Source organism: Rhinolophus sinicus, linkage group LG04 (assembly GCF_036562045.2).
Source record: "Rhinolophus sinicus isolate RSC01 linkage group LG04, ASM3656204v1, whole genome shotgun sequence".
In the NCBI taxonomy this organism is placed as follows: domain Eukaryota; kingdom Metazoa; phylum Chordata; class Mammalia; order Chiroptera; family Rhinolophidae; genus Rhinolophus; species Rhinolophus sinicus.
The window spans coordinates 188,628,067-188,650,387 of NC_133754.1; the positions used below are offsets into that span (position 1 = coordinate 188,628,067).

Genomic DNA, 22,321 nt, shown 5'->3' on the forward strand with positions numbered 1-22,321 from the left:
GACTCCTTGGCCACAAGCCTGCCCTTGGCAGGTGATCCAGGAAGTTGTCACCCATCTCTGCCTCACTGGCACTCACCTGTCTGTACCCGTCTGCCCAGGTGGGTCAGCTTCACTCTCTGGGCCCTGCAGTTGCCTCTGGCTACACAGCCCCGATTGTCCAAACCCTTCTGATGTCAAGCCCACCCCCACCTTGAGGCAGGATTCAGGGGTCACCCTGAGTTCATATTCTGACACCTGCCTTCAGGTGTACGTACTGGGGTGATAGGGTTTCCATGGACTTTGTCCTGGGGTGTGGAGCCCACTTTTTTCCCTGATTCCCTACCTCCCACACACATCTGCCCCAAACTGCCCTTCACAAACTATTGGAGCAGACCATTCATTCATTCATTCATTCATTCATTCATTCATTAGCAACACTCCCTGAACACTTGCCATGGCCCAATCACTGTGGCCCAGTTGGGCTTGGGATCCAACACTCATTTATTCAGTCAACAAGCATTAACTGACTGCCTCCTGCGTGCTGGGCATTGATCCATGGTGATGGGCAGAGCGGTGAACCAATAACATCCATTTCATGGAGTTTACTTTTCATGGGCAGGGGGTGGATTTGGGCAGTACAGAATGCAGAAAGGGAGCTGATATGACCTGGGAGGGTCTCCCCAAGGAGTTGACACATAAGCAGAGGCCTTGCAAAGTGGGGCAGAGAGTCATGTAACTTTCTGGAAAACAGTAGTTGTCCAGATAGTAGGAACAGCAAGTGCAAAGGCCCTGAGGCAGGTTTAAGACCATCCTTGGAAAGAGAACTATTTTCAGGTCCACAGAACTTACAGTGGGCCCCCAGGGGGCTGTGAAGCTCCCCATCCTAAGCCAGGAAGGGTGTATGTGGGGGAGTGGGCTCTGTGCAGAGCCTGCCTACAGGGGAACACGATTACCTTAACAAGAGTTAGCGGGCGCCCACCTACGGGACAGGTTATTTTTCATTTTGGGTTGTAAAGCACCATCTAAATTAATTTTAACCATGTGCATGTATCACTTTTAGACTTCATAAAACTGCTTTCTAAAAGAAAGTTTTGTACCAAAATGGCCGAAGCTACTTTCACATTCTTCACAATGAAGTTCACGAACAGCAACATATTTTAAAACCTGATGGTTAAAACAAGGAAGGGCAAGGGGCCACTCCTGGGGGGTTCTGGTCACAGGGCAACGGGAGGGAGGGGGGTTTGAAGGAAGGAGCCACCAAGGATGCAGGGTGGCCTTCTTGACCTTGGCGACATCCAGACGCCTGGCCCTGCAGCTGACCTGGGTCCACCCTCCCCAGCCCAGCCCAGCTCAGCTCAGCCCAGCCCTGAGTCTGGCCTCTTACGTGACTTTGGTGCCTGCCACCAGGCGTCTTGGTAAGCGCAAATATGGCCACGTGCAACCGCAGACCCTAGCCTCCCCCTCGGGCACCCCTACCTCTCCGGGCTGTGGGTAGAGAGGGTGTATTAGAATTGGAGTCAGCCCTCATGCTCCCTGACTAGGGAGAGCGCAGAACCTGCTGGGAAGGGCTCCCTGTCCTAGGAGCCCCGGACCCTAAGTTTCAAGCGTTCCTGGAATAGAGGTTGGGCTACTCCATCCACTGCGGCGGCAGCAACCCCGGAGGTCGGGCTGCGCCGGCCCACGAGCTCGGGGGTGGGGCCGGGGCGGAGTCGAGGCGGAGCCGGGGCGGGGCCCGCAGGGTCCTGTGACCGGGGTCCGAGCGCGCAGGTCACGAGTGCCAAAGCGGCCGAAAGCGGCTTTGGCGGCGACATGGCTTCGGAGCAGGACGTGCGCGCCCGGCTGCAGCGCGCCGGCCAGGAGCACCTCCTGCGCTTCTGTGCGGAGCTGGCGCCCGGGCCACGCGCCGCGCTGCTGGCCCAGCTGGAGTCGCTGGAGCCCGAGGCGCTGCGCGAGCACTGCCAGCGCGCGGCCGCGGCCTGCGCGCGCCCCCCGGATCCGCCGCACGACGTGTCCGCGCGCCTGAGGCCCCTGCCCCCGGAGCGCGTGGGCAGCGCGAGCCAAAGCGACCCCAAGACGCGGCGGCTCTGGGAGGAGGAAGGTAGGCGGGGCTGGAGGCCCGGGCGGAGCGAGGGTCCCAGTAGCCGGGCGCTCCTATCTGGCCGGAAGGGGCCCTGCCTATAGACTGAGGACAGAGAAGAGGTTGTCCTTGCAAAACTTTAGTTTGCCTTGTTACTTTGTGAAGTCTCCTGCCCTCTCACACGCACCATCTAGCGACTGGGGTGGGGATCCCCGCAAACGCTGTGGAGCTGGCAGCCGCCCCCAGGCAGCTCACATCTGGATGGCCAGTGCCCAGCCCACAGGAGTATTGACAGCGGGGGACCCCTTGTACACTTTTATCTGCTCCTTTTCACACCAGCGCTGGCGCAGGTACACGCCGGGCCTCTTGGCCCGGAGGTTGGGCAGATGCTCCTGGAGATGAGCCTGCCAGGCTCTCCCACACCCCCACCCCCACACAGCTGGAAGGGCCGGGCTAGTGTGGGGGGGCAGTCGCAAAGCGGACCAGTCAGACCCGGTGTCCCTCTGAAGGGAATGAACCCAGAAGGACGTCATCCTTTGAAGTGTCCTGGCCCAGATAAGATCAGAATGTTATCTAGAAATTTCCATTCCCTGGCTGTCAAGTCTCAGTCCCAACACAGTTTGGCTTGCTCTAAAATGAAGGGGTGGTTGTGTGGCAGTTCCAGGCGTCTCCTGATGGTACCCCATGCCCCCAGGTTTCCATCAGATTGCCCTGAACAAAGTGGCCGTGCTGCTGCTGGCTGGTGGGCAGGGCACTCGCCTGGGTGTGACCTACCCCAAGGGCATGTATCAGGTGGGGCTGCCCAGCCAGAAGACCCTGTATCAGCTGCAGGCAGAGCGGATTCGGCGGGTACAACAGCTGGCTGACGAGCGCCACGGGACCCGCTGCACGGTGCCCTGGTGTGCCCTCTCTGCATTATCTTGGCCTCAGAGTGATCCCCGCCCCTGTAGCCCCAGCCCTGCCCCACACCAGGACTTGAACCCCAACCCCAGCACAGCCCTGGACAGAGCCCAGCATCCACCAGACTGGACCCTGATGCCAGCCCCTGACAGAGTCCCATCTGTCAGAAGAGCCACGCCCCCCTGAAGGCTGACAGCCTTGCCGTCCCTCGCAGGTACATCATGACAAGTGAGTTCACGCTGGGGCCCACGGCTGAGTTCTTCAAGGAGCATGACTTCTTTCACCTGGACCCGAACAATGTGGTCATGTTTGAGCAGCGCATGCTGCCTGCTGTGACCTTCGATGGCAGGGCCATCCTGGAGCGGAAAGATAAGGTTGCCATGGCCCCAGGTATGCCCCATCCCTGAGACTGTGTGGCCTAGAACCAGGAACTAGCTAGGGGTCAGGAGGCCTGGCACAGAGGCCGGAATGCGCTGCCGGAGGCAGTGTGGTTTTGGGAGAGTGGCCTCCCCATCTGGGCCTTGATTTCCATCTGTCATGTGAAACCACAGGGCTACTTGGATAGTGAGATGGCTGCCTCAGCCCGCAGGGGCCTCCTCTGCCTCCAGCTTGTCTGGACTAGCCGGCTGAGGCTAGCCTGGAGCCCTCACGAGGCCCACCCCTTTCTCCCTCTGCAGACGGCAACGGGGGCCTGTACTGCGCCCTGGCGGACCACCACATTTTAGATGACATGGAGCGCCGAGGAGTGGAGTTTGTGCACGTGTACTGTGTGGACAACATCTTGGTGCGGCTGGCAGACCCCGTCTTCATCGGCTTCTGTGTGCTGCGAGGTGCTGACTGTGGTGCCAAGGTGGGCTGCCTGCCTCGGGCCCCACCCTAGGGGGCACTGTCCGCTGCCCCTGACCCCGGCCCCGACCCGTCCCACCCATCTGTGCCGGCTGCAGGTGGTGGAAAAGGCTTACCCCGAGGAGCCTGTGGGCCTGGTATGCCAGGTGGACGGGGTCCCGCAGGTGGTGGAGTACAGCGAGATCAGTCCTGAGACCACACGTCTTCGCACGCCCGACGGAGGCCTGCTGTACAACACAGGCAACATATGCAACCACTTCTTCACTCGAGGCTTCCTCCAGGTAGTCACCAGGTGGGTGCAGCAGGCCGCCAGGTGGTGGCCACAGTGACTGGAGACGACCTGAGCCGGGTGGGGCTGTGGTCAGGAGCTTGCAGGTGGGTTGGGTAGAGAAAGGTTCATGTGTCTAAAGAAGCGAGAGGCACCAGCGAGCCCAGCTGCTGGTATAAAGCTCTGTGGCCAGGTTGGCCCACCCCTCTCATGGCACCACCTCTACCCAACTTGCTGTTTCACCTGGGCAGGGTTGGGGCTGATGGTGCTTGGCTCCCAGGCAGTGTGCAGGAGGATGTCTATGCCGTCCCAGAGACCAGGCTTAGCTCCTGCCACTCGGTGCCCTGCCAGGCCCATCTGCCACCTGTCCCACCTGGCCCCACCAGCCGAGAGGCGGGATGGGGCTCTCTTGGGTGTCCTGTCTGAACTGCGTCTTTCCTCCCCTTGCCCTCCTGTGCCTCTCTAGGGAGTATGAGTCCTTGCTGAAGCCACACGTGGCTGTGAAGAAGGTCCCGTACGTGGACGAGGAGGGAAACCCGGTAAAGCCGCTAAAACCGAACGGGATAAAGATGGAGAAGTTTGTGTTTGATGTGTTCCAGTTTGCTGAGTTAGTGGCACAAGTCATTTATTTTTTCCTTCTTCTCTCCTGTTTTGGTGGTGGGTTCTGAGGCCCAGTTGGGCAGGGATGTGGAGGCTGAAGTGGGGGGGACACAGTGGGAGCTGAGGACTGCCAGCAGGTCTTGGGGAGGAGGCCAGAGGAAGCCGGCCCTCTGGGTGGGAGCATGGGGAACACCAGGGGCTGTGGACTTTGGGGGGACACCCAGGTCCCTCCTGAATCCTTTATCTGCTGTTTGCAGGCCATGTTGTGGGGGGCTCCCAGGGTGTTTGGCCCTGGCTCTGGGGTCCTGGGGCCTGGGGGTTTGGCAGGGGGATGGGAGGGAGGACGTGAAGCAGTGCCTGTGGGGTCCTTCCAGGCTAATGGAACAGAGCCTGCCCAGGCACTGCCCCTGGCCTGGCCTTCCCCAGCCTGGGATGTTGAGCCACCAGTTCTTTCCTCACCAGGAACTTCGTGGCCTTTGAGGTGCTGCGGGAGGACGAGTTCTCGCCACTGAAGAATGCCGACTCGGCGGGCAAGGACAACCCCACCACGGCCCGGCGGGCCCTGCTCTCTCAGCACTACCGCTGGGCCCTGCAGGCAGGGGCCCACTTCCTGGATTCCCACGGGGCCCGGCTCCCCGAGCTGCCCAGGTGAGTGTGGGCCCTGGAGTGCTGCCAACTCTGCCATGTCTGAGCTGGGCTGGGGGCTTCTGCCATGGCTGTGCACTGAATGCAGGTGGCCGTGTGCCCAGCCCGGCCACACAATGACCGCTGCCGCAGCCTTTTGGCCTGACCCCTGGAGGTCTGCTCAGGGCCCTGGGGGAGGCAGGGGGCTGCAGCTTTCACTGGTCATTCACAAACTTTGAAACCAAGACCAGGTAGGATATTCAGAAAATGTCACGTCCAGCACAACGCGGGCAGTGAGGGTGCGAGAAGGGGTGGCATTAGGTTAGATTTTAAGAAAGAAAGAAACAGAGACTTAACACAGTTAAATCTCAGAAGGCCAGGGGGTCTCATAGTCACCAGAGACTGGAGCCCTGAATCGGGCCGACTGGTGGCTTTTATTGATAATCATGCAAGGAAGTAGCATTATCTTTTCCATGGCCTGTAAATCTCATACATCATGTCACAAAAGTGAATCAAACCAATTATCTTTGTCCCCAAGCAGCCAGAGCAGAAAGTCTTGTGATGACGTAGGTGAGGTATGCACCTCCCTGGGGGGGCAAGTCTCTCATGTTGGAACAGTTCCGTTGAGATAAGCGGAGAGAGCTGATCTTTATTGCCCTCATGACTTTTCTCACAATCAGGTGAGAGAGGAAAGCCAGAGTAGCAATGGCTTTTCCCAGGCAGGGGGGAAGGGGAGGCAAGGCTCCTTCCCGGATCTTCCAAGGCAGCGCATTGGGGGTCCCCACTCAGTTCCTCCTGTCTTAGGTTGTATCTCACGTGAGATATCTTACCCATCTTTGGCTGCAAACCATCTTTTGGGGACCAAACAGAGAGACATAAGGTGTAAAACATTGAGATAAGCAAAGTCCCAAAAAGATACAGTCTCACAGACTTTTCTTTCCTCAAGGAGAGATGGGGGGACTGTCGGCTAGGCTGCTATGTGACAAGAAAATAGCAACGCAGGTCACTTTTCAGGGCCGGGAATGAAAGGGACATTAGGTTTTTATCTCTCCGATTGTCCGCAGCCACCACCTAAGTCTGGCAGCCCAGGCTCTGTGCAGGATGCCTGTGGGGGCAGGGGGGGCTTCCAGCCCAAATCAGGACCTGTCACTCGGGCAGGAGCAGTTTGCTCATGGCTCTGGGGTCTAGAGGAAGAGATTACTGAGAAAAGGGCTGTGGGAGCTGGGTGTGTGGTGGTCAGCCTGCTGGGCCAGGAAGGGACTGGACCAGCTCCTGTGATGGGTGCTGTGGGGGACACACAGCCCTGAGCACATGCTAACACCTGGGCTTCCTCAGCCTGCCCAGCAGTGGAGAGCCTCCCGCCATCTGTGAGATCTCGCCTTTGGTGTCTTACTCTGGAGAGGTGAGAGCTGCCTGGCTGTCTGGCGCTTTTCTGGGGTCAGGCCTGTGTGATCAGAGCAGGACAGTCTGGGGAGAGGTGGGTGCTTGAGTAGAAAGTCACAGCTCTGCCTCATTTTACCAATGGGGTAAGTACATCCTAAGTTGCAGAGGACCTTCCAGGCCGTGGGGTGGGGTGAGGGCTGAGGCCCTTGCAGGTCCTGGGAGGGGCAGGGAGGATGAGCCAGCTCCGGTCTGGCTCAGCCCGTCGTCTTTTGTGGGAGCCCTGCAGAAGGAGGAATGCTGGCTGGCTCCTGCCCTCTGGGTAAGTGTGAGCTTGCCAGGAGGGCTCATGCTGGCCTGTCGTCTTGAGGTGGTACCCAACCCTTTTTCCTAGAAGCCCCTCCCCAGCTCCAGGCAGAACTGGGATGCTGCCCGGGGCCAAGAGATGGACACTTGGCTTGTTTCCAGGGTCTGGAGGTGTACCTGCGAGGCCGGGAGTTCCAGTCCCCACTCATCTTGGATGAAAACCAGGTCAGGGCGCTGCGGCCCTGACTGGCTCCTAGACCTGCCAACCCTGGAATCTGCAGGGGTGAGGACATGGCCCCCACCTGGGGCTCCGGGGAGGAAAGCAGGCTGCTGTGTGTTTTCAGACCATGGAACACAGAAGGAAGAGAGCTGGTTTACTACTCCATGGGGGTGGACCCTATCCTGTCACCGGTTCCCAAGGATACAAGTGACCATAGGCCTTCTGTGGGCCAATGAGGACTCTGGGGCTCCATTCTTGGCTTTGGCAGCCGGCGGGGGAGGTAGAGGAACTCAGGACTTTGAACAGTGGGGCTGAGGGAGGTGTGGCGTCAGCTCAGCCCTGCCTCTGTCTGAGCTGACACAGGACTGGACGGCTGCTTCCCTGTCCCACACGAAGATCCCAGTGTTGGGGAGGAGTGCCAGCCATGCCCAGGTCTTCTGTAGATGTGCAGCTGAGGAAATGAGAGGAGGGGGACAGCATCCTTCCCTCACAGGATGACTTGTTTAGAGTGGGGTGCCCCTCCCTCCCTGGCAGATGAACCAGTGACTGGGATCAGGCTGGGGGCTCGGAGCCCAGCCTGCCCAGCTGAGGCCAACACCAGAAAGGGTCCGACTCCCCACCATAAAGGGCTGGCTGTGTTGACGAGAGCTGGCTCTCCGAGAAGCTGGGCCTGCACACCTGAGACTGAATTCTCTGTCTCCCAGGCCTCAGCCCCTCGGTCACCTCGGCGGCTGATTTAGGCGGCTGAGTTTTACTTACGTACTTCCCACAAGGACTAGTGGGACCAGTGTAGGTGGCTTCCTGTAATGGTGGTCGGTTAATCTGGAATTTAACCAGACAGGGAGCACCATCTCTCACCCAGCCTGCCAGCAACTTCTGATCTTGGTGCTCACATTCCCCCCCCACCCCCCCGCTCAATGGAGGGAGAGGCACAGCCTCCGTATTTGGGGTCATGGCCTCCTCACTGCACCCCTGCAGCCTGGCCGAGGCTGGGGGAAGCCAGCTGGCCCTGGTCCCTTATCCTGGCTTTGCTGCTCTGGGTGTCAGTGCCTCCTTTCCCCTGTGGCTACAACGCAGTAGCATCTACCTGTCCCCACTGGTGTGATAGAGCAGCATAAAATGCAGCCTGCTGTTAAATTGGGTCACCTGTCCCCCACCCCCGTCCCCCACAGCCCACATCCTGCAGGGAACCCACTGGCTTCCCCAGAGGAAGCACATTATCTGGATGCTGGGTTCAGGTGCAGCGGAGTCCTCCAGCGGCTTGGGGTGGATGGTGGTTATATCCACACATCCCGACCTGGGCATGAAGGCAGAGTCAGGGCTGTGCCTGCGTCTCCCAGTCCTGTGCAAACCTCAGAATCAAACCATGTGCCTAAGGATGCCCCGCTCAGCTGCTCCACAGGCGAGCAGTGGCCTAAGGGGAGGACGGCCTGCCCAGAGCTGCTCCTCAGCTGTGACTGGACCAGCTGCGCACGCTTTTCTGAGTTCACTTAAAAAGCAACAGCTTGCTTTTTTTTTTTTTAACAGCTTGCTTTTTAAAAAACTTTATTATTCAAATAATTATACTTTCACATAAAGTTTCAAACAGCACAGAAAGGCCCTGCGTCTCCTTCACTGTTTCCTGTGATGTTTGCCGCTTATGTGATTCCAGGACACAGCACCACACCAGCACGCTGGTGCTCGGTCCCTGTCACAGGTGTGGGTCCCTGGGTCCTCACTGCACTCAGGAGGCAGGATGGGCCCATCACCACCAAAAACCTCCTCCGTGCGATCTTTGTAGCCACCCCCCATCTCCAACTCCAGACAACTGCCAATTAAGGAACTGAGTTTTGAAAGATTGCCAAAGTCGTGATTTTCCCCATAAGGTGGGGCATTGCCAATAAACCCCATGTGCAGTGATTGACCCCTGGCCTGACAGTGCAGACTCTGAAGAGCATGGGCGATGGGAACAGCAACAGGTGTTTACACCTGTGTCTATCCAAGGGCTGGAGGCCCTTTGGGAAGGAGAGCCCACACGCTGAGCCGCCAGGAATCCCCTCACACTTGCTCCGCCAGCTCTACCAGGGCCTGATGAGAGCCTGCGACAACCTGGTGGGTCAGGCGCCCTGGGGCAGGTCCAGAACCTGCCCCTTGAACCAGCCCTCCGGGGTGGGCTCCTGCACTCAGCTGTGACAGCTTGGTGATGTCCCTGCGCTTGGGTTCTCGGGACTCCACTGGTTGCCTGGTAACCGGTGTGCAGCGAGGGATGCACGAGGGCTTTTCTGGAACTACCTGCAGAGCAGTGCGTGTGGAATAAGACCTGAGAGATGGCCCCTAGAAGGGAAAGGGGACAGGAGGGCGGCAGGAGCCTTCTGGGTCTCAGACCAGCCAGGTGCTGAGCAGGAGGCGCGCATAAAGGGGAGCCTCCAGACACCCTGATGTTACCGCCGGCGCTGCAGGGAGCAGTGGCTCACCCGGCCTGGAAAGCACCCGGGAGGGTGCTGAGCTGAGCAGGTCCGCTGTGACCCTAGGCTGCTCTGCCGCTGAGAGAAAGCAGGCGCCGGGGAAAGTGCGGTGAGCCTCAGTGCACCGGAAGACCGTCGGGTGGGATGGACGCGAACTTCGCGGGCCGCCCTGCCCCCGACTCCGCCGTACAGGCGGGGCGGCGTCGCCCTGACAGTGAGGGATTGAGCTGGCCGCCCCGGACCTGCGTCCACTCCCCGTCCACGCATCAGTCCCGAGGGGAGAGCGCGGGGCATCGGTGCCGACGTGGCACAGCGACCCGGCCGGTCCTCATGAACCACATGACCTCGGGGCAGGTAGGATCGCAGATAGCGGAACACCGGGAGACCAGCCAAGGCCCCGCCTACACGCGGGCGAGATGTACGCAGGCGCGGGACGGTGCCAGCGCCGTGGGTGTGAGCTCACTGCGCAGGTGCAGGCGAGCGCAGACGCAGGCGCTGTCGGGCGTACACACGCTCGTAGGAGCAGCACGGCAGAGCGCACGCGCAATGGGGTTAGGAGCGCGCGGCACAGGCGCATTGGCGGCGACCGCGATGGGCGGGGTGTTGCCGGCGCTGCGATGGCTGCCCGCGGGTGTCCGAATAACCGAGCCTCTGGCCCAGCTCAGAGCCCGGCCACTTGACGCCGCCAGTGGGCGGTGTCCACCGGGCAGCTTCCGCCTCTGTCATGTATCCGCCAGCGTCGCCGGCGCCGCACCGGGACTTCATCTCAGTGACGCTGAACTTTGGCCAGAGCTACGATGGCAGCAAAAGCCGGCGGCGCCGCTCGTGTTGGAGGGTGAGGGTCGGGTCCCGTGGGTCCCGTCGTTTCCGTCCCCGCCCGCCGCTCCCAGGCCTGAGACGCAAACGCTCGTCCTGGCTCAGGAGTGGTGGTCCCGGGCCTGCACTGCGCGTGGGGCCGGGCCTGGGGGGTGGGGTCGGGGAGGCGGGCTGGCTGGACCCCTCTGGGTTTCCTGGCGGCCCTCGCGGTCACCGCGCAAAGCGGAATGAGGTTTCCCGGCTGTGAGTTCTCCACGGCTGCCACCAGCTCAGCACCGCCGGCTTAACCGCCGGTATGTTCCTGCTGCTCTCGGGCCGCAGGGCGTCCCCGCGCGACATCTGGGCAGACGCCATACCCAGCCGGGGCCTGAGCCCCAACACACGAATGGCGGGCTCCCTCTCTGCCGCCCATGGACTGGACAGAAGTGGTGTCCCTGTCTGTATCCATTCTCCTCTCACGTGTACCGCTGCATTAGCTAGTCACGTGGGGCCTGGGCCCGGCCTGTCACCCCCACGGACAGGGAACTTGCCCCAGTGCAAAACAACAGGACTGCACACGGGACCTTCTGAATTACTCATTGTCCTCAGCGAGTTTGTTACAGTTGGAGAGATTGCCAGGCCTGCTCTTTCCAGTAAACAGAGTCACTCCGTCCCTCCCTCAGAAATGGAAGCAGTTGTCGCGATTACAGCGGAACGTGATTCTCCTCGTGCTGGCGTTTCTGGGGCTTGGTGGACTCCTGTCCTACATCAGCGTGGCGGACCAGTGGAAAGGTATCAGCTCCCTGAGCGCCTAGACGACTCGCGTTGTCACTGAGCCTCACTGGCAGGACGGTCTTGCCCTGGACCTCACAGCTCCAGGGGACATAAAGGGCAACGATCTGGCCGGAAATCCAGGGCAGAAGAGGTGTTTCTAGCCACCTTGCTAGACCACGACGTCCGTGTGACGACGTGACGGCCTCCTGAGTGGTGGAGGGCTGGCCTCGGTGTCCTCCATCCTGAGGTGGCGCACTTCCTCTCAGTGCATCCCGTGAATGTCAACACACGTGGCCGTGTCGGGCCGCGACCGGGCAGAGTCCCAGAGAGGACGCAAGTCCTGAATTCTTCTCAGGTTGCTAATTTTAGGAGGGAAGCTAAGGAGCTGCTGCAGGTCGCCAAGTAATCTGCCTGTCGGCCACCATTTGTACTTCCTGGGTGGGAAATAGTTGGGGTTGTGGGTTGGGGGTAAGGACAGAAGCTGCCAAGCGCTTGGAGAAAGGGTCGATTCTCTTTGGCCGTTCTTGAACTCAGGTCAGTGGCTTTCCCGAGGTGTCCTGGTGTCCTTTGATGTCTCGCTGTGGTCTGGGAAGCACTTGGAGTCTCCTGACAGCCTTGTGGCATACGTGAGGTGACACGTGTTCTCTGTTCAGCTCCGAACGGCAGGTCGGCGGACGAGCAGAAGATGAGGCCAGCAAACCCACCCGTCCTGCCAGCTCCCCAGAAGGCAGAGGCTAACCCAGAAGACGTCCCGGGAGTGCTGCCTCAGGTACTGCCAGTGAGCTGTAGGTGCAGTTGTATCCGGGGTCCGTTCCGGAAGCGTCGGAACAGGACGTAGTATTCAGACAGGTTGGGGAGAGTTCTTTTTCTTCCCGAGTGTCTGGCGTGCTGCCCTCGCTTGTTCTGGGCTGGGTGGACAGGGCGTGGGGAAGGAGGGAGGGGTGTTCTTCCCTTCGTTCTGCATTGCACACCTGCTGCTTAGGGGGTAAAGAACGAAACAGACCGTCCCTTCTCTCGCAGAGCTGCAGGCTGGCGGGAGGGAGAGGCAGGTGAGACGCCAGGAACAAACAGGAGCAGGCAGGTGGCGCGTGTGTGTCCTACAAGGGGAGAGCCGATGCCCTGAGAGAGAACCTGGGCCCGGCCCTTCGGTCGGGCAGGACACTGAACTGCAGTCTGAAGGCTGAGGATGGGGAGCTGGGATCCCAGCGCCTGCACGGGCAGGGGGCAGGGGGCAGCGCAGGCAGCCCTGGAGGCTCCGTCAGCGGGGGCAGGATGTCCGATTCTCACTGTGAAGACGCTCTGGGCGCTGGGTGGACACGGCGGCAGAGTCAGGAGTGGACGGCAGGAGGCGGCAGAGCCCAGCTGTCTGGACTGGGAGAGCCGGCACTTGGAGAAGTCTGGGCAGGAGCGGGTCTGTGAGGGGAGGGAGCGCCCCTGGGGGAGGGGCCAATGGGGGCTGAGAAGGGCCGGGTTGGGAACATCGGGTGGTCCTTTCTGGACCTGCCACACCTGTGTGAGGTGCCTGGGGCGTCAGGAGACGTGGGTGGTGGTGTCAGGATCAGAGTCAGGTGTGGGAGCCCCCAGGGACCGGGTGTCTTCTAGAGAGGGTGGAGGAGGAGCCAGGCCTAGTCCTAGTTGGGGTGGGAAGGAGGCGAGGGGCCGTGGAGACTAGAGGGCGGTCGGGAGGCCCGCAGGGGACCAGGAAGCATGCTCTCTGCAGAGAGCGGTCCCGGGAGATGGCCTCTGAGACCGGGGTGCTCTGCGCCTAGGGACGCCCTGTGTCGCTCCTCAGGTGTGGGGGTGGGCGCCGCTGCTGGAGAGGATGCTGGGCCAGCACTGGCCTCACACCCTGCGGGGCCGCCCCCGCTGCCTCTCCAGGGTCTGTGTGCAAGAGAGCGAATTTCCTCTTCAGAAGCTGACTCGCGTTCCTTGGCTTCTTTCGGCCGCTCTCTGACACACGGACTCATAACCGTGGGAAAGCAGAATGTGGCACGTCCCCCGAGAAAGTCGCGGGCCCACACTCGTGACGCCCACGGTCCCATCTGGCATCCAGGGAGGGCCTGCACGGTCAGGTGAATGCCCTCCCTTTGGTGCAAGAATCGGGGTGAGGCCCTTCCACTTGTCCCCTGGACACGTCTCCCACTCAGCGCTGGTCCCTAGATGTTTCTTCGACGGTGCTTTGTTTTGGCCGGACCCGAATCTCTTGACCGCCCCTTGAGTCTTTGAATCTGTCCAAGGAGCATGTGTTCGCGGCTTACGTGGACGTTGAAAAGCAGACACTGCACCTCGCTGGCCTCCTTCCTGTCCCCGGGGGTGATGTCCCTGGGCCCACCCACCGTGGAGGACTGGCTGAGAGGTCGAGGACGAGCACTGCGTCCACGTTGTCGCTGAGTCTGGCACCTTTGCCATAAGTGCTGAGGATGAGCCGGGCGGCCGGGGCCAGGCCTGCAGCAGTGTTCTCAGGGCTGTGTTCTCGGGACGTGGTTCTAACCCTTTTGTGCTCCCGTCGGGCCTGTGACAATCTGGAGTATCCTGGGCCTGGCCTAATCTCCCTGGGCTTAGCCGGGGTGGACTCTCTGTCTGCGTCCTGCAGGGCAGAAGGTTGCGTGGAAGGACGGAACTCCTCCAACCTGCTTATTGTGAAAAAGAAAAATAATCGGTCTCTGCACAGCCCTCTCTGGGATCGGGTCTGATTGGAACGAGTGAGTGTTCCAGGTGGGAATGGAATATATGCTGTTGAGTTCTCACAAGTGACTCTTGTGTTTGTCTAGGCGACTCGAAGACATTTCCGTCGGGGACCTCCCAATCTGCAGATCAGAGCCCCAAATAAAGACTCGGAGGACAGGAGGCTGGATGCCACCCAGAGGCGGGAAGGGACAGCAGACGCCGCTCAGCAGGAAGAGCACCCCCAGAGAACCCTCGTCAGGTACTGGGGGCACCAGCGGGCTGATGTGTGTGGCGTCTCTGAGAAGCAGCAGGGTCCTGTGTGTGTCTAACGTACGTTCGCCTCCCGAAGCAGACTGTGTGTTCCATCATGTGCGGGGCTGGGGATGGGGGCGGGGGCTGCTGCCTCCTGGTCCAGCGTGGGAGGCGCGGCCTAGCTGCTGCTGGGTGGCCACATGGGCTCCTGCATTTCTGTCCTGCGCTGGCTGACTGTTCCCCTTCCCTCCCGGTAGCTGGAGGGGGGCCATGATTGAGCCGGAGCAGGGCACTGACGAACCCTCGAGAAAGGCAGAGGCGCCCACTAGGACTCAGAACCAACCAGGTAAGGCCCCACCCGTGCCCTTCGGACCTCCTCACCTGGACTTGTGGATGAGCCTCCAGGGTGCGCAGTGCAGCCCTGCTGTTCCTGTGATACTGGTCGTCTTTGGACACCTAGGTGGGCCTCAGGTCCTTGGGGTCACATTCGTCAGAGCTCTGGTGACAACGTGCGGCTCCTTGTGGGCCATTGCCCTGAGTCCAGGCCGCAGACGCAGGAGGCGCGTGCAGCAGGCTCCTTTTCCTGTCTGGTCCATGAGGGGCCTGGGGACGTAGAGACAAAGCTGCCCTTCAGTGTCTCCTCCTGGCTGGAGGGGCTCAGCGGCTGCCTGCGTTTGGCCACCAGTGGTTCGGGGCCTGCTGGGTGCTGGTGCTTTGTAGGCTCTGCAGCTTGTCTGCTTCGATCTCACGGCTCCCTTTGAGGTCATCAGTCAGGCGTAGCTCTGTTCCCTAAACAGAACTGAGATTAGGTCAGGAGCCACCAAGGCCATGGGCTTGGTGTGTGTGGGGACTCGCACCAGGTCAGCTGAGTCCGGGGCCCCGGCTGTGACCCTCCGGTCCTGCTGGTGACACCTCGTGGAAGGAGGACGAGGGAGCCCAGAGCTGGGAGTGGCAGCCCAGGCCTGTGTGGACAGAGCTGTGGTGTGGCCTGAAGAAGGGATGACAGAGTCCTGGGGGGTCACACGAGGGGACACGTGTTGTGAGGCTAGACACCTGCTTTCATGTACACGGTGCCCCTGTGTATGTGCCCTGCCATGTGTGGAGAGAACACACTCCCACGTGCATAGGCTGCAGACGGTCCTCGGCGTGTGTGTTCCAGGCGTTTCCTCTGTAGGCACCTGAACAAGGGTCCTGACAGACCCAGAGGCTTGTCCACGTCACCAGCAGCAGTCACAGTTGACAGTCCCAAACCCCAATGGCCCAGCGCAGCACTCTGGCTGCTGCTGGTCTGCTGCCTCCAGGCCGTTTGCTGGCTGAGTGCTCCCTGCGGCCCCCGGGGGTGCCTGCCAGGTGCTGCTGGCGTGGGTGTGAGGAGCCAGGCGGGTGCAAGTCCAAGCTGTCACGTGCGGCCGTGGGGTCTTGCCACTTTGGCGGCCGTGTCCCGCTCCGAGGGTCTGACCTCTGGCACTGAGCCCCGACCCTCACTGCTGTTCACTGCTGCCCTATGGCCTGGACAGTGTCCCATGGGTCATCGGCGTCCCTACTTTGGGGCTGCAGCAGGGTTGGTCAGCTCCGACCAGGTCCAGGTCACCATGACCTGCTTCTCTCCTTCCAGCTCCCCCAAACGAGCGCCAAAAGGCCGTGGTAGATGCCTTCCGCCACGCCTGGGCTGGGTACCGCAAGTTCGCCTGGGGCCACGACGAGCTGAAGCCGGTGTCCAGGTCCTTCAGTGAGTGGTTCGGCCTGGGCCTCACACTCATCGATTCCTTGGACACCATGTGGATTTTGGGTCTGAAGAAAGGTACCTGTCACTCCCCAGCACTGTGTGACATGCGGGCGAGTGGGCGAGCCCTGCCCGCCGGGGTCCCCGAGCTGCTGTGGCCGCGGACAGGTTCCCTTCTCCTGGGTGACAGGAGTAGACATGCAAGGTGTGGGCACTTCCTTTGTCACCTTACGTCCAGGGGACCGGGACACTCCAGACAGCTGAACGGGCCCCCTGCCGAGAGCCGAGTGTACATGCTGGTGGGCGTCCTAGGGCATTTCCAGCCTGTGTTCCTGTCACAGTTGGGTGAGGGCCCTGTGACAGGAGGTGGCACATGATCTGATGTAGCTGCCAGCACCCCGGATCTGTCTCTAATGTCCTCGTGCCACACAGATTGGTGCAGACGGGGGTTACGCATTGTCAGTTACTTCTAACTGATGGTTTAAACATCTGTTGTACATTTCCTGGGCAGGTTGAAGACCCTCTGCGGTCCTCACGTGGTCCTTTGTGCGGTGGCCTGCGATGGCTCTCCCCAGCTGCACGCTGGCGCATTTTATTTGCAGGCTTGAAGAGGCGGGGCTCATGCCCTTGCACTAGGAAATGACATCGACCCCTCGGGGACAGAGCTGGACAGGACAGAATGCACATGGCCCCAGAGCAACAGGCCATGGGGTGCTGGAACTGTGGGCATGTCCTGTACTCTGTCCCGTTTTGTGTCGTAGAGTTTGGGGAAGCCAGGCGGTGGGTGTCCAAGAAGTTACGGTTTGAGAAAGACGTGGATGTCAACCTGTTTGAGAGTACCATCCGAGTCCTGGGGGGCCTCCTGAGTGCTTACCACCTGTCTGGGGACGCGCTCTTCCTGCAGAAAGCCGTGAGTGTCCTGCGCCCCGGGATAGGAGAGTCAGGCACTCCGCGTCTCCCCTTTGCTACAGGGATGGGGTGGGGCATCCACTTCTCTCTCCTGCTGTTCGTTTGCCTGTTTCGGGGACTGTGCTGAGCTGAGCACACTGCCTGGCCCCCCGCAGCCGGCAGGGGACCCGTTCCCAGCTCACTGAGCCCAGCTCACTGCTGCGGCCGTGAGCGTCGGGCCATGTGAAGCCAGCCAGCTCACATCTGCCTTCGTACTTGGATGGGGGGGAGGGGGGGCGTCTTTGGCAGCACATGGTGATCTTCCCACACTGTGTCAGGAGGACTTCGGGAATCGGCTGATGCCTGCGTTCCAGACGCCCTCCAAAATCCCGTACTCCGACGTCAACATTGGCACTGGTGTGGCCCACCCGCCCCGGTGGACGTCTGACAGCACAGTGGCTGAGGTGACGAGCATTCAGCTGGAGTTCCGAGAGCTCTCTCGTCTCACGGGAGTTAAGAAGTTTCAGGTATGGGGCCGGGGTTTCTGAAGGCTTCTCGCGGGGTCTCTGGCTCATCGCAGTAAGTGCCAGTGCGTGGACACTGACCCTGGGCTGGAGACTGCTGCCTTCTTTTTCCTTAGAGAACCCCGTTTCCTCACTGATTATTGGCAGGGACTGGAGGCCGAGCCCTCTGCCCTGGCCCTGCCCAGTGCAGTGACGTGTCCTTAGGGCCCCGGCAGAGCTCTGTGCCCTGTGCCCACCGGGCTGTGTGTCCCGGGGCCTCCAGTCAGGGTTGTGTGCTGTTGAGATGCTGGTGTTTTGTAGGCAGTTCTATGCTGGCGACATCGTGGTTGTCCTGACTGTTGCACGTGGCTTGGGCCCCAGTGCCCATGTGAGCATGTGTCCTGGGTGGACTGCTGGGGTGGCATAGCGGGCATGCGGCCACCCTGCTGTGTGATGGGGTCGGTACGTGTGCTCTTGTCGTTCGCTAACTTGTTGCCCTAGTGTTCAAGTGTCCATCACGTCCCTGTCCCCTGTCGGCAGTGTCATTCTTCTCATGGGACACTCCTAGGACGTGGGGGTACTTCTGGGCAGGGGCTTCCATTCCATTGGGATTTCTGTCTTTTTGCTAAATTGAGAAAATTCACATATCGAGAAATTTTGCCTTTTTTCACGTATGTTGCCGTGTCCTGACGTTTTGTCCCCACAGTAAGTAAGACAGCGCCGTTAGCGGTCCCCACCGTATAACGGAAACCGCACAACGTGGGAGGGATACATGTGTCTGGTTTCTGTCACTGAGCCCCATGCTTTCAAGCTGTGTCCCTGTCGCAGTGTGGGTCAGCATCAGCCCTTCCGTGGCCAGGCCGGGGCCTGTTGTGTGGTCAGCCCCCTGCTGCCTGCCGTCCGCCAGCGTGGGCTCCAGGGCAGCGCCGCCATAGTGGGGCCCTGCAGCGCAGGGCCCAGTTTCTCCAGTCATCGTCCTTGGTTCTGAGCAGGCTTGTGGGTATGCAGGGGCGTCTCGCTGTGGGTTTGGTGTCTGTGTTAAAGACGTGCAGCCTCTTCTCTTACGGCCACCTGTCTACCTGTGTAGAGAGGTGTCAGGCCCCTCGCCTGGTGGCTGATGAGAGTAGCGGTCTTGGCGTTGTCAAGGTGGAGTGAAAACCCAGCATTTGGCCAGTTACTCAGGAGGCGCCTGCAGTGTCCCATGCTGCTGGGGCTTTGCAGTCGCTGGGACTGGAAGAGGGAGCAGTACCGTGGCCCTCCGAGGGGTGATCAGTCGGTGTGGGGTGTGGCTAGAGCCCGGAAAGCACCCTCGGACAGGGTCCTGAGTGCTCTGATGAAGTGTGCACAGCTGCAGGGGCACAGCCGCGGGGCGCTGCCCAGCCAGGCCAGCGAGTCTGGAGCAGCTGAGGCTGCTGGGGTCTTGATGGGTGATGAGGAGTTGACAGGTGGCTGCTAGCAGCAACCTGGGCTCAGAGCAGACGTGCCTGCTTTCCTCAGGAAGAGGAGCAGACGGCCAGGTGGGGCGGGGATCCTGAGGACACAGCCCCCCCGGAGTGGGGCTGAGAACTGCCAGGGCGACAAGGGCCGCCCAGTGGTCAGGGCCTGTGGCGTGGGCCGCCATTCTCCAGGGACCTGTAGGGAGCAGTGGGCAGAGGAATGCTGCGGCCAGGACGCCACTGGGCATGGATCGGTGACGGGTGGCGCATGTGCGGCCCTCGCTCAGCACACTCTCCCCTGTCTGCTCAGGAAGCCGCGGAGGAGGTGACGAGGCGTGTCCACGCCCTGTCCGGAAAGAAGGACGGGCTGGTGCCCATGTTCATCAGCACCCACAGCGGCCTCTTCACCCACTTGGGCGTGTTCACCTTGGGCGCCCGGGCTGACAGCTACTACGAGTACCTGCTGAAGCAGTGGATCCAGGGCGGCAAGCAGGACACGCAGTGAGGCCCGCTTCTGCCGCCTGGGCACGTCCCTGGGGCTCCACTGCCTGGCTCTCGGTCAGGCCCCGCCACAGGGACCTTCTTCTCAGCACAGCCACTGTGCCGAGGTGGGGCCTGGCCGGTCGCTGAGCTGCACGCTCCTCGGCGCTAGGTGGGGCCCCAGCTCCCCACCGAGGTGGCCTCTGGGCTCAGGGAGGCAGCTCTGCCCGTCCCCTCACTGGGGATGTGGAGGCGGCCAGACTTCTGGGCCTCGCTCTGCCTTCACTTGGCTGCTTCAGCATGTCCACGGTCCCACGTGGACTGCGGTGGCCCACACACTTGGAAGTGCACATAAACCCTCATGAGGGACCTGGAATGGCCTGAAGTTTCCAGCCCAGGGCTGATTGTAACCCTGGTCCCTGGGAGGGGGTGCAGTTCCAGGCCGACCCCAGGGTGGCGACGAGGGCATCACCACTGGGGAGCCCGCCTTCCCGGGCCTCTGGGGGCTGGTTAAGGGAAATGTCCCTGTTCAGGGAGCAGAAGGCAGTACCCTCAGCCCCATGGGATGACCCACCACAGGCCTCCCCCCAGGCTGGTGTGGTGCCCCCCAGACAAAACCAGGCCTGGCACCCACAGTGTGTAAACGACCGCTCAGGGCCATGCGCCTGCCTGGCTTGAGCATATAAGACTTGTTGGTCTCCTAGGTTACGGGATGACTACCTGGAAGCCGTGGAGGGAATCCGAAAGCACCTGCTGCGCAGATCAGAGCCCAGCAAACTCACCTTTGTTGGGGAGCTCGCCCACGGCCGCTTCAGCGCCAAGATGGTGAGCAGGCGCGTGGTGCAGGCGCGGTTCGGGCGCTGCCTTGATGCCCGGGCTCTGAGTCAGGGCGACGAGAGAACAGTGAGTGCGGCCAAGGAGTGTGAGGTGTCACGGAAGACGCGGGCTGGGCTGTCCGCTCCCCTCCCCTTCTCTCCCCTCCTGCCAGGGCCCAGCTTGCCTCCCCCCATCACTCCCCTCACCCCAAGAAGGACCCCCCTCTGTGCTCCAGGGTCTGCTCCCCTTCCCCCTGCAGCTGGTGCTCCATTGTGTTTGACGGGTTGGGGGAGGCTCAGGTCAGTGTTGGCGTCCCCAGGACGTGGGTGACCTTCTACCAGCTTGTCTGCCCCTGTTGAGACCCTGGTGCTTGGCCTGTAGTGTGGCTGGTCCAGAGGCGGACACGGCTCAGGCCTGTGACTCCCACGCTGGCTCAGTGGTGAGAAGACCCTCCAATTCCAGGACCACCTGGTGTGCTTCCTGCCAGGGACGCTGGCTCTGGGTGCCCACCACGGCCTGCCCGCTGACCACATGGAGCTGGCACGGGCGCTCATGGACACCTGCTACCAGATGAACAGGCAGATGGAGACGGGGCTGAGCCCCGAGATCGTGCACTTCAACTTACACCCACAGAAAGCCCAGAAGGACGTGCAGGTCAAGGTGAGCAGGTGGGCGGGGCGGGGGCGGGGCAGGGCAGTGCTGTGGGGCCTCACGGAGCCTGTTCCCCCAGCCAGCCGACAGGCACAACCTGCTGCGGCCCGAGACGGTGGAGAGCCTCTTCTACCTGCACCGCCTGACCGGGGACCCCAAGTACCAGGACTGGGGCTGGGCCCTCCTGCAAAGCTTCAACACCTACACACGGGTGAGCCCCACCTCCTCGCTGCTCCACTCCTGCGGTGGCTGCAGCGGCCCTTCCTCAGGGTTCACGGCCCCTGTGACCCAGGGTCTTGGGCCGGGCATCCCTCTGTCGTGTCTCGAGGGACCAGCCAGGTGTGGGGGGGGCGATGTCCACAGAGCACGTCCCTCCTGAGTCCTCCTCATGGCCTGGGTAGCTCTGTCCCAGCTGGGACAACCTAGGGCCACTGCTCTCAGGCCCGGACGCCCGGCACAGCTGACAGTTGACCTTTGCCCTGTGGTGTGTCAGGCGACCTCAGAGCCTTTGCAAGGACTCTGCAGGCACAGCACATGGTCACTTGAGGGCAGCTGGCATCGCCCGGGGCCTCTGGAAGAGCTGTGGCAGACCCCCGGGGCAGCCAGTCCCTTTGTGCCCTCTACCCTAGACCTTGCCCTGGGGCCATGCTACGCCTGTGAGGGGGCGCCTCTGGCCAACAGCCAATCCTGGGTGTGGGGTGGGCTGTGCCTGCAGCCGTGACGCCTCGGCCTTTGCAGGTCCCCTCGGGTGGCTATTCTTCCATCAGCAACGTCCAGGATCCCCACAACCCCCAGCCCAGGGACAAGATGGAGAGCTTCTTCCTAGGGGAGACGCTCAAGTATCTGTACCTGCTCTTCTCCGACGACGCGGACCTGCTCAGCCTGGATGCCTATGTGTTCAACACCGAAGCTCACCCACTGCCCATCTGGGCCCCCGCCTAGGAGTGGACACTGCCCGGGGCCTGTCGGCCACATCCTGTCAGCAGGACCCTTGCCCTGGCCAGGTCCACCCTCCTTGACCTTAGCTGCGCAGTGTCCACCCAGCTGGCTGGACGTGCTCTAGGCCAGGCTGGTGACAGGCCAGCAGGCAGCTGGGCCAGGATGTCATAGGGCCCGTGAGCTGCTGGGGCGGTCGCTGTCCCCGGGCTCCTTGTCTATGGTTCCCATGGGGACATTGTTAGGGATGAGGAGGAGGACCCAGTGCTGTGGTTCAGGGGGTCCAGCCTCCCTTTTCCTCCTACCCCCTGAGAAAACGCCAGTCGTGACCTACATTCCTGAAACTGGACATCCTCCTGTCAGCCGGTACCAGGGCTTCCTGGGGGACCCGGGGCCATTGTGTTGTTCCGAGACGAGCGAGGAGACATGGGGATGCCACTCGCCTCAGGGTCGTGGCCTGTGAACATGTGCTGACCCGAGGCCTGGGGGTGGTGTCTGTGGACACCCCTGACCCGAGGGCATGGGGATCCAGGCTCCTGGCTGGCTGTGGTGTTTACGTGTTGGACTCAGGGACCCTCCCCACCCTGCCAGGGCGGGGAGGGGTGAAGGGTGGGTGGCGAGTTCACCCCGCTCCCAGGCCACCCGGATGGAATGGACTTTTCAGTCAGGATAAAAGATTTGCTCTAATTGGTATCTCCCGTGTGTGCAGGAGTCTTGTTTCCCAAAATGTCTGGGTTTCGGAGTTGGGGGCAGTGG

The 22,321-nt window shown here is 61.3% G+C and overlaps 2 protein-coding genes across 4 annotated transcripts; both read left to right on the forward strand.

The window, feature by feature from the left end:
- Positions 1–1,710: 1,710 nt before the first annotated feature.
- Positions 1,711–9,103, forward strand: UAP1L1 (UDP-N-acetylglucosamine pyrophosphorylase 1 like 1). Of its 2 annotated transcripts, none has more exons than XM_019756802.2 (9): positions 1,711–2,077; positions 2,751–2,955; positions 3,171–3,184; positions 3,634–3,806; positions 3,901–4,094; positions 4,537–4,677; positions 5,133–5,318; positions 6,630–6,696; positions 7,143–7,439. In XM_019756802.2, the coding sequence occupies exons 1-9, from the start codon at positions 1,789–1,791 to the stop codon at positions 7,224–7,226; spliced, it is 1,353 nt and encodes a 450-aa protein (XP_019612361.2). In that variant the 5' UTR covers positions 1,711–1,788; the 3' UTR covers positions 7,227–7,439. The 2 variants fall into 2 exon arrangements, with proteins under 2 accessions (XP_019612361.2, XP_019612360.1); XM_019756801.2 differs by having other exon boundaries at positions 1,712–2,077; positions 3,171–3,346; positions 7,143–9,103.
- Positions 9,104–10,129: 1,026 nt separating this feature from the next.
- On the forward strand, positions 10,130–22,258 carry MAN1B1 (mannosidase alpha class 1B member 1). Of its 2 annotated transcripts, none has more exons than XR_012496023.1 (13): positions 10,130–10,479; positions 11,123–11,231; positions 11,867–11,982; positions 13,985–14,139; positions 14,390–14,478; positions 15,748–15,933; positions 16,617–16,765; positions 17,082–17,270; positions 18,993–19,183; positions 19,867–19,987; positions 20,441–20,638; positions 20,713–20,840; positions 21,368–21,507. XR_012496023.1 is itself a non-coding variant. In XM_074331414.1 (13 exons), exons 1-13 carry the CDS (start codon positions 10,369–10,371, stop codon positions 21,569–21,571), a joined length of 1,950 nt encoding a protein of 649 aa, XP_074187515.1. In that variant the 5' UTR covers positions 10,130–10,368; the 3' UTR covers positions 21,572–22,258. The 2 variants fall into 2 exon arrangements, 1 of the variants encoding a protein (XP_074187515.1); XM_074331414.1 differs by having other exon boundaries at positions 20,709–20,840; positions 21,368–22,258.
- The last annotated feature ends 63 nt before the right edge of the window (positions 22,259–22,321 follow it).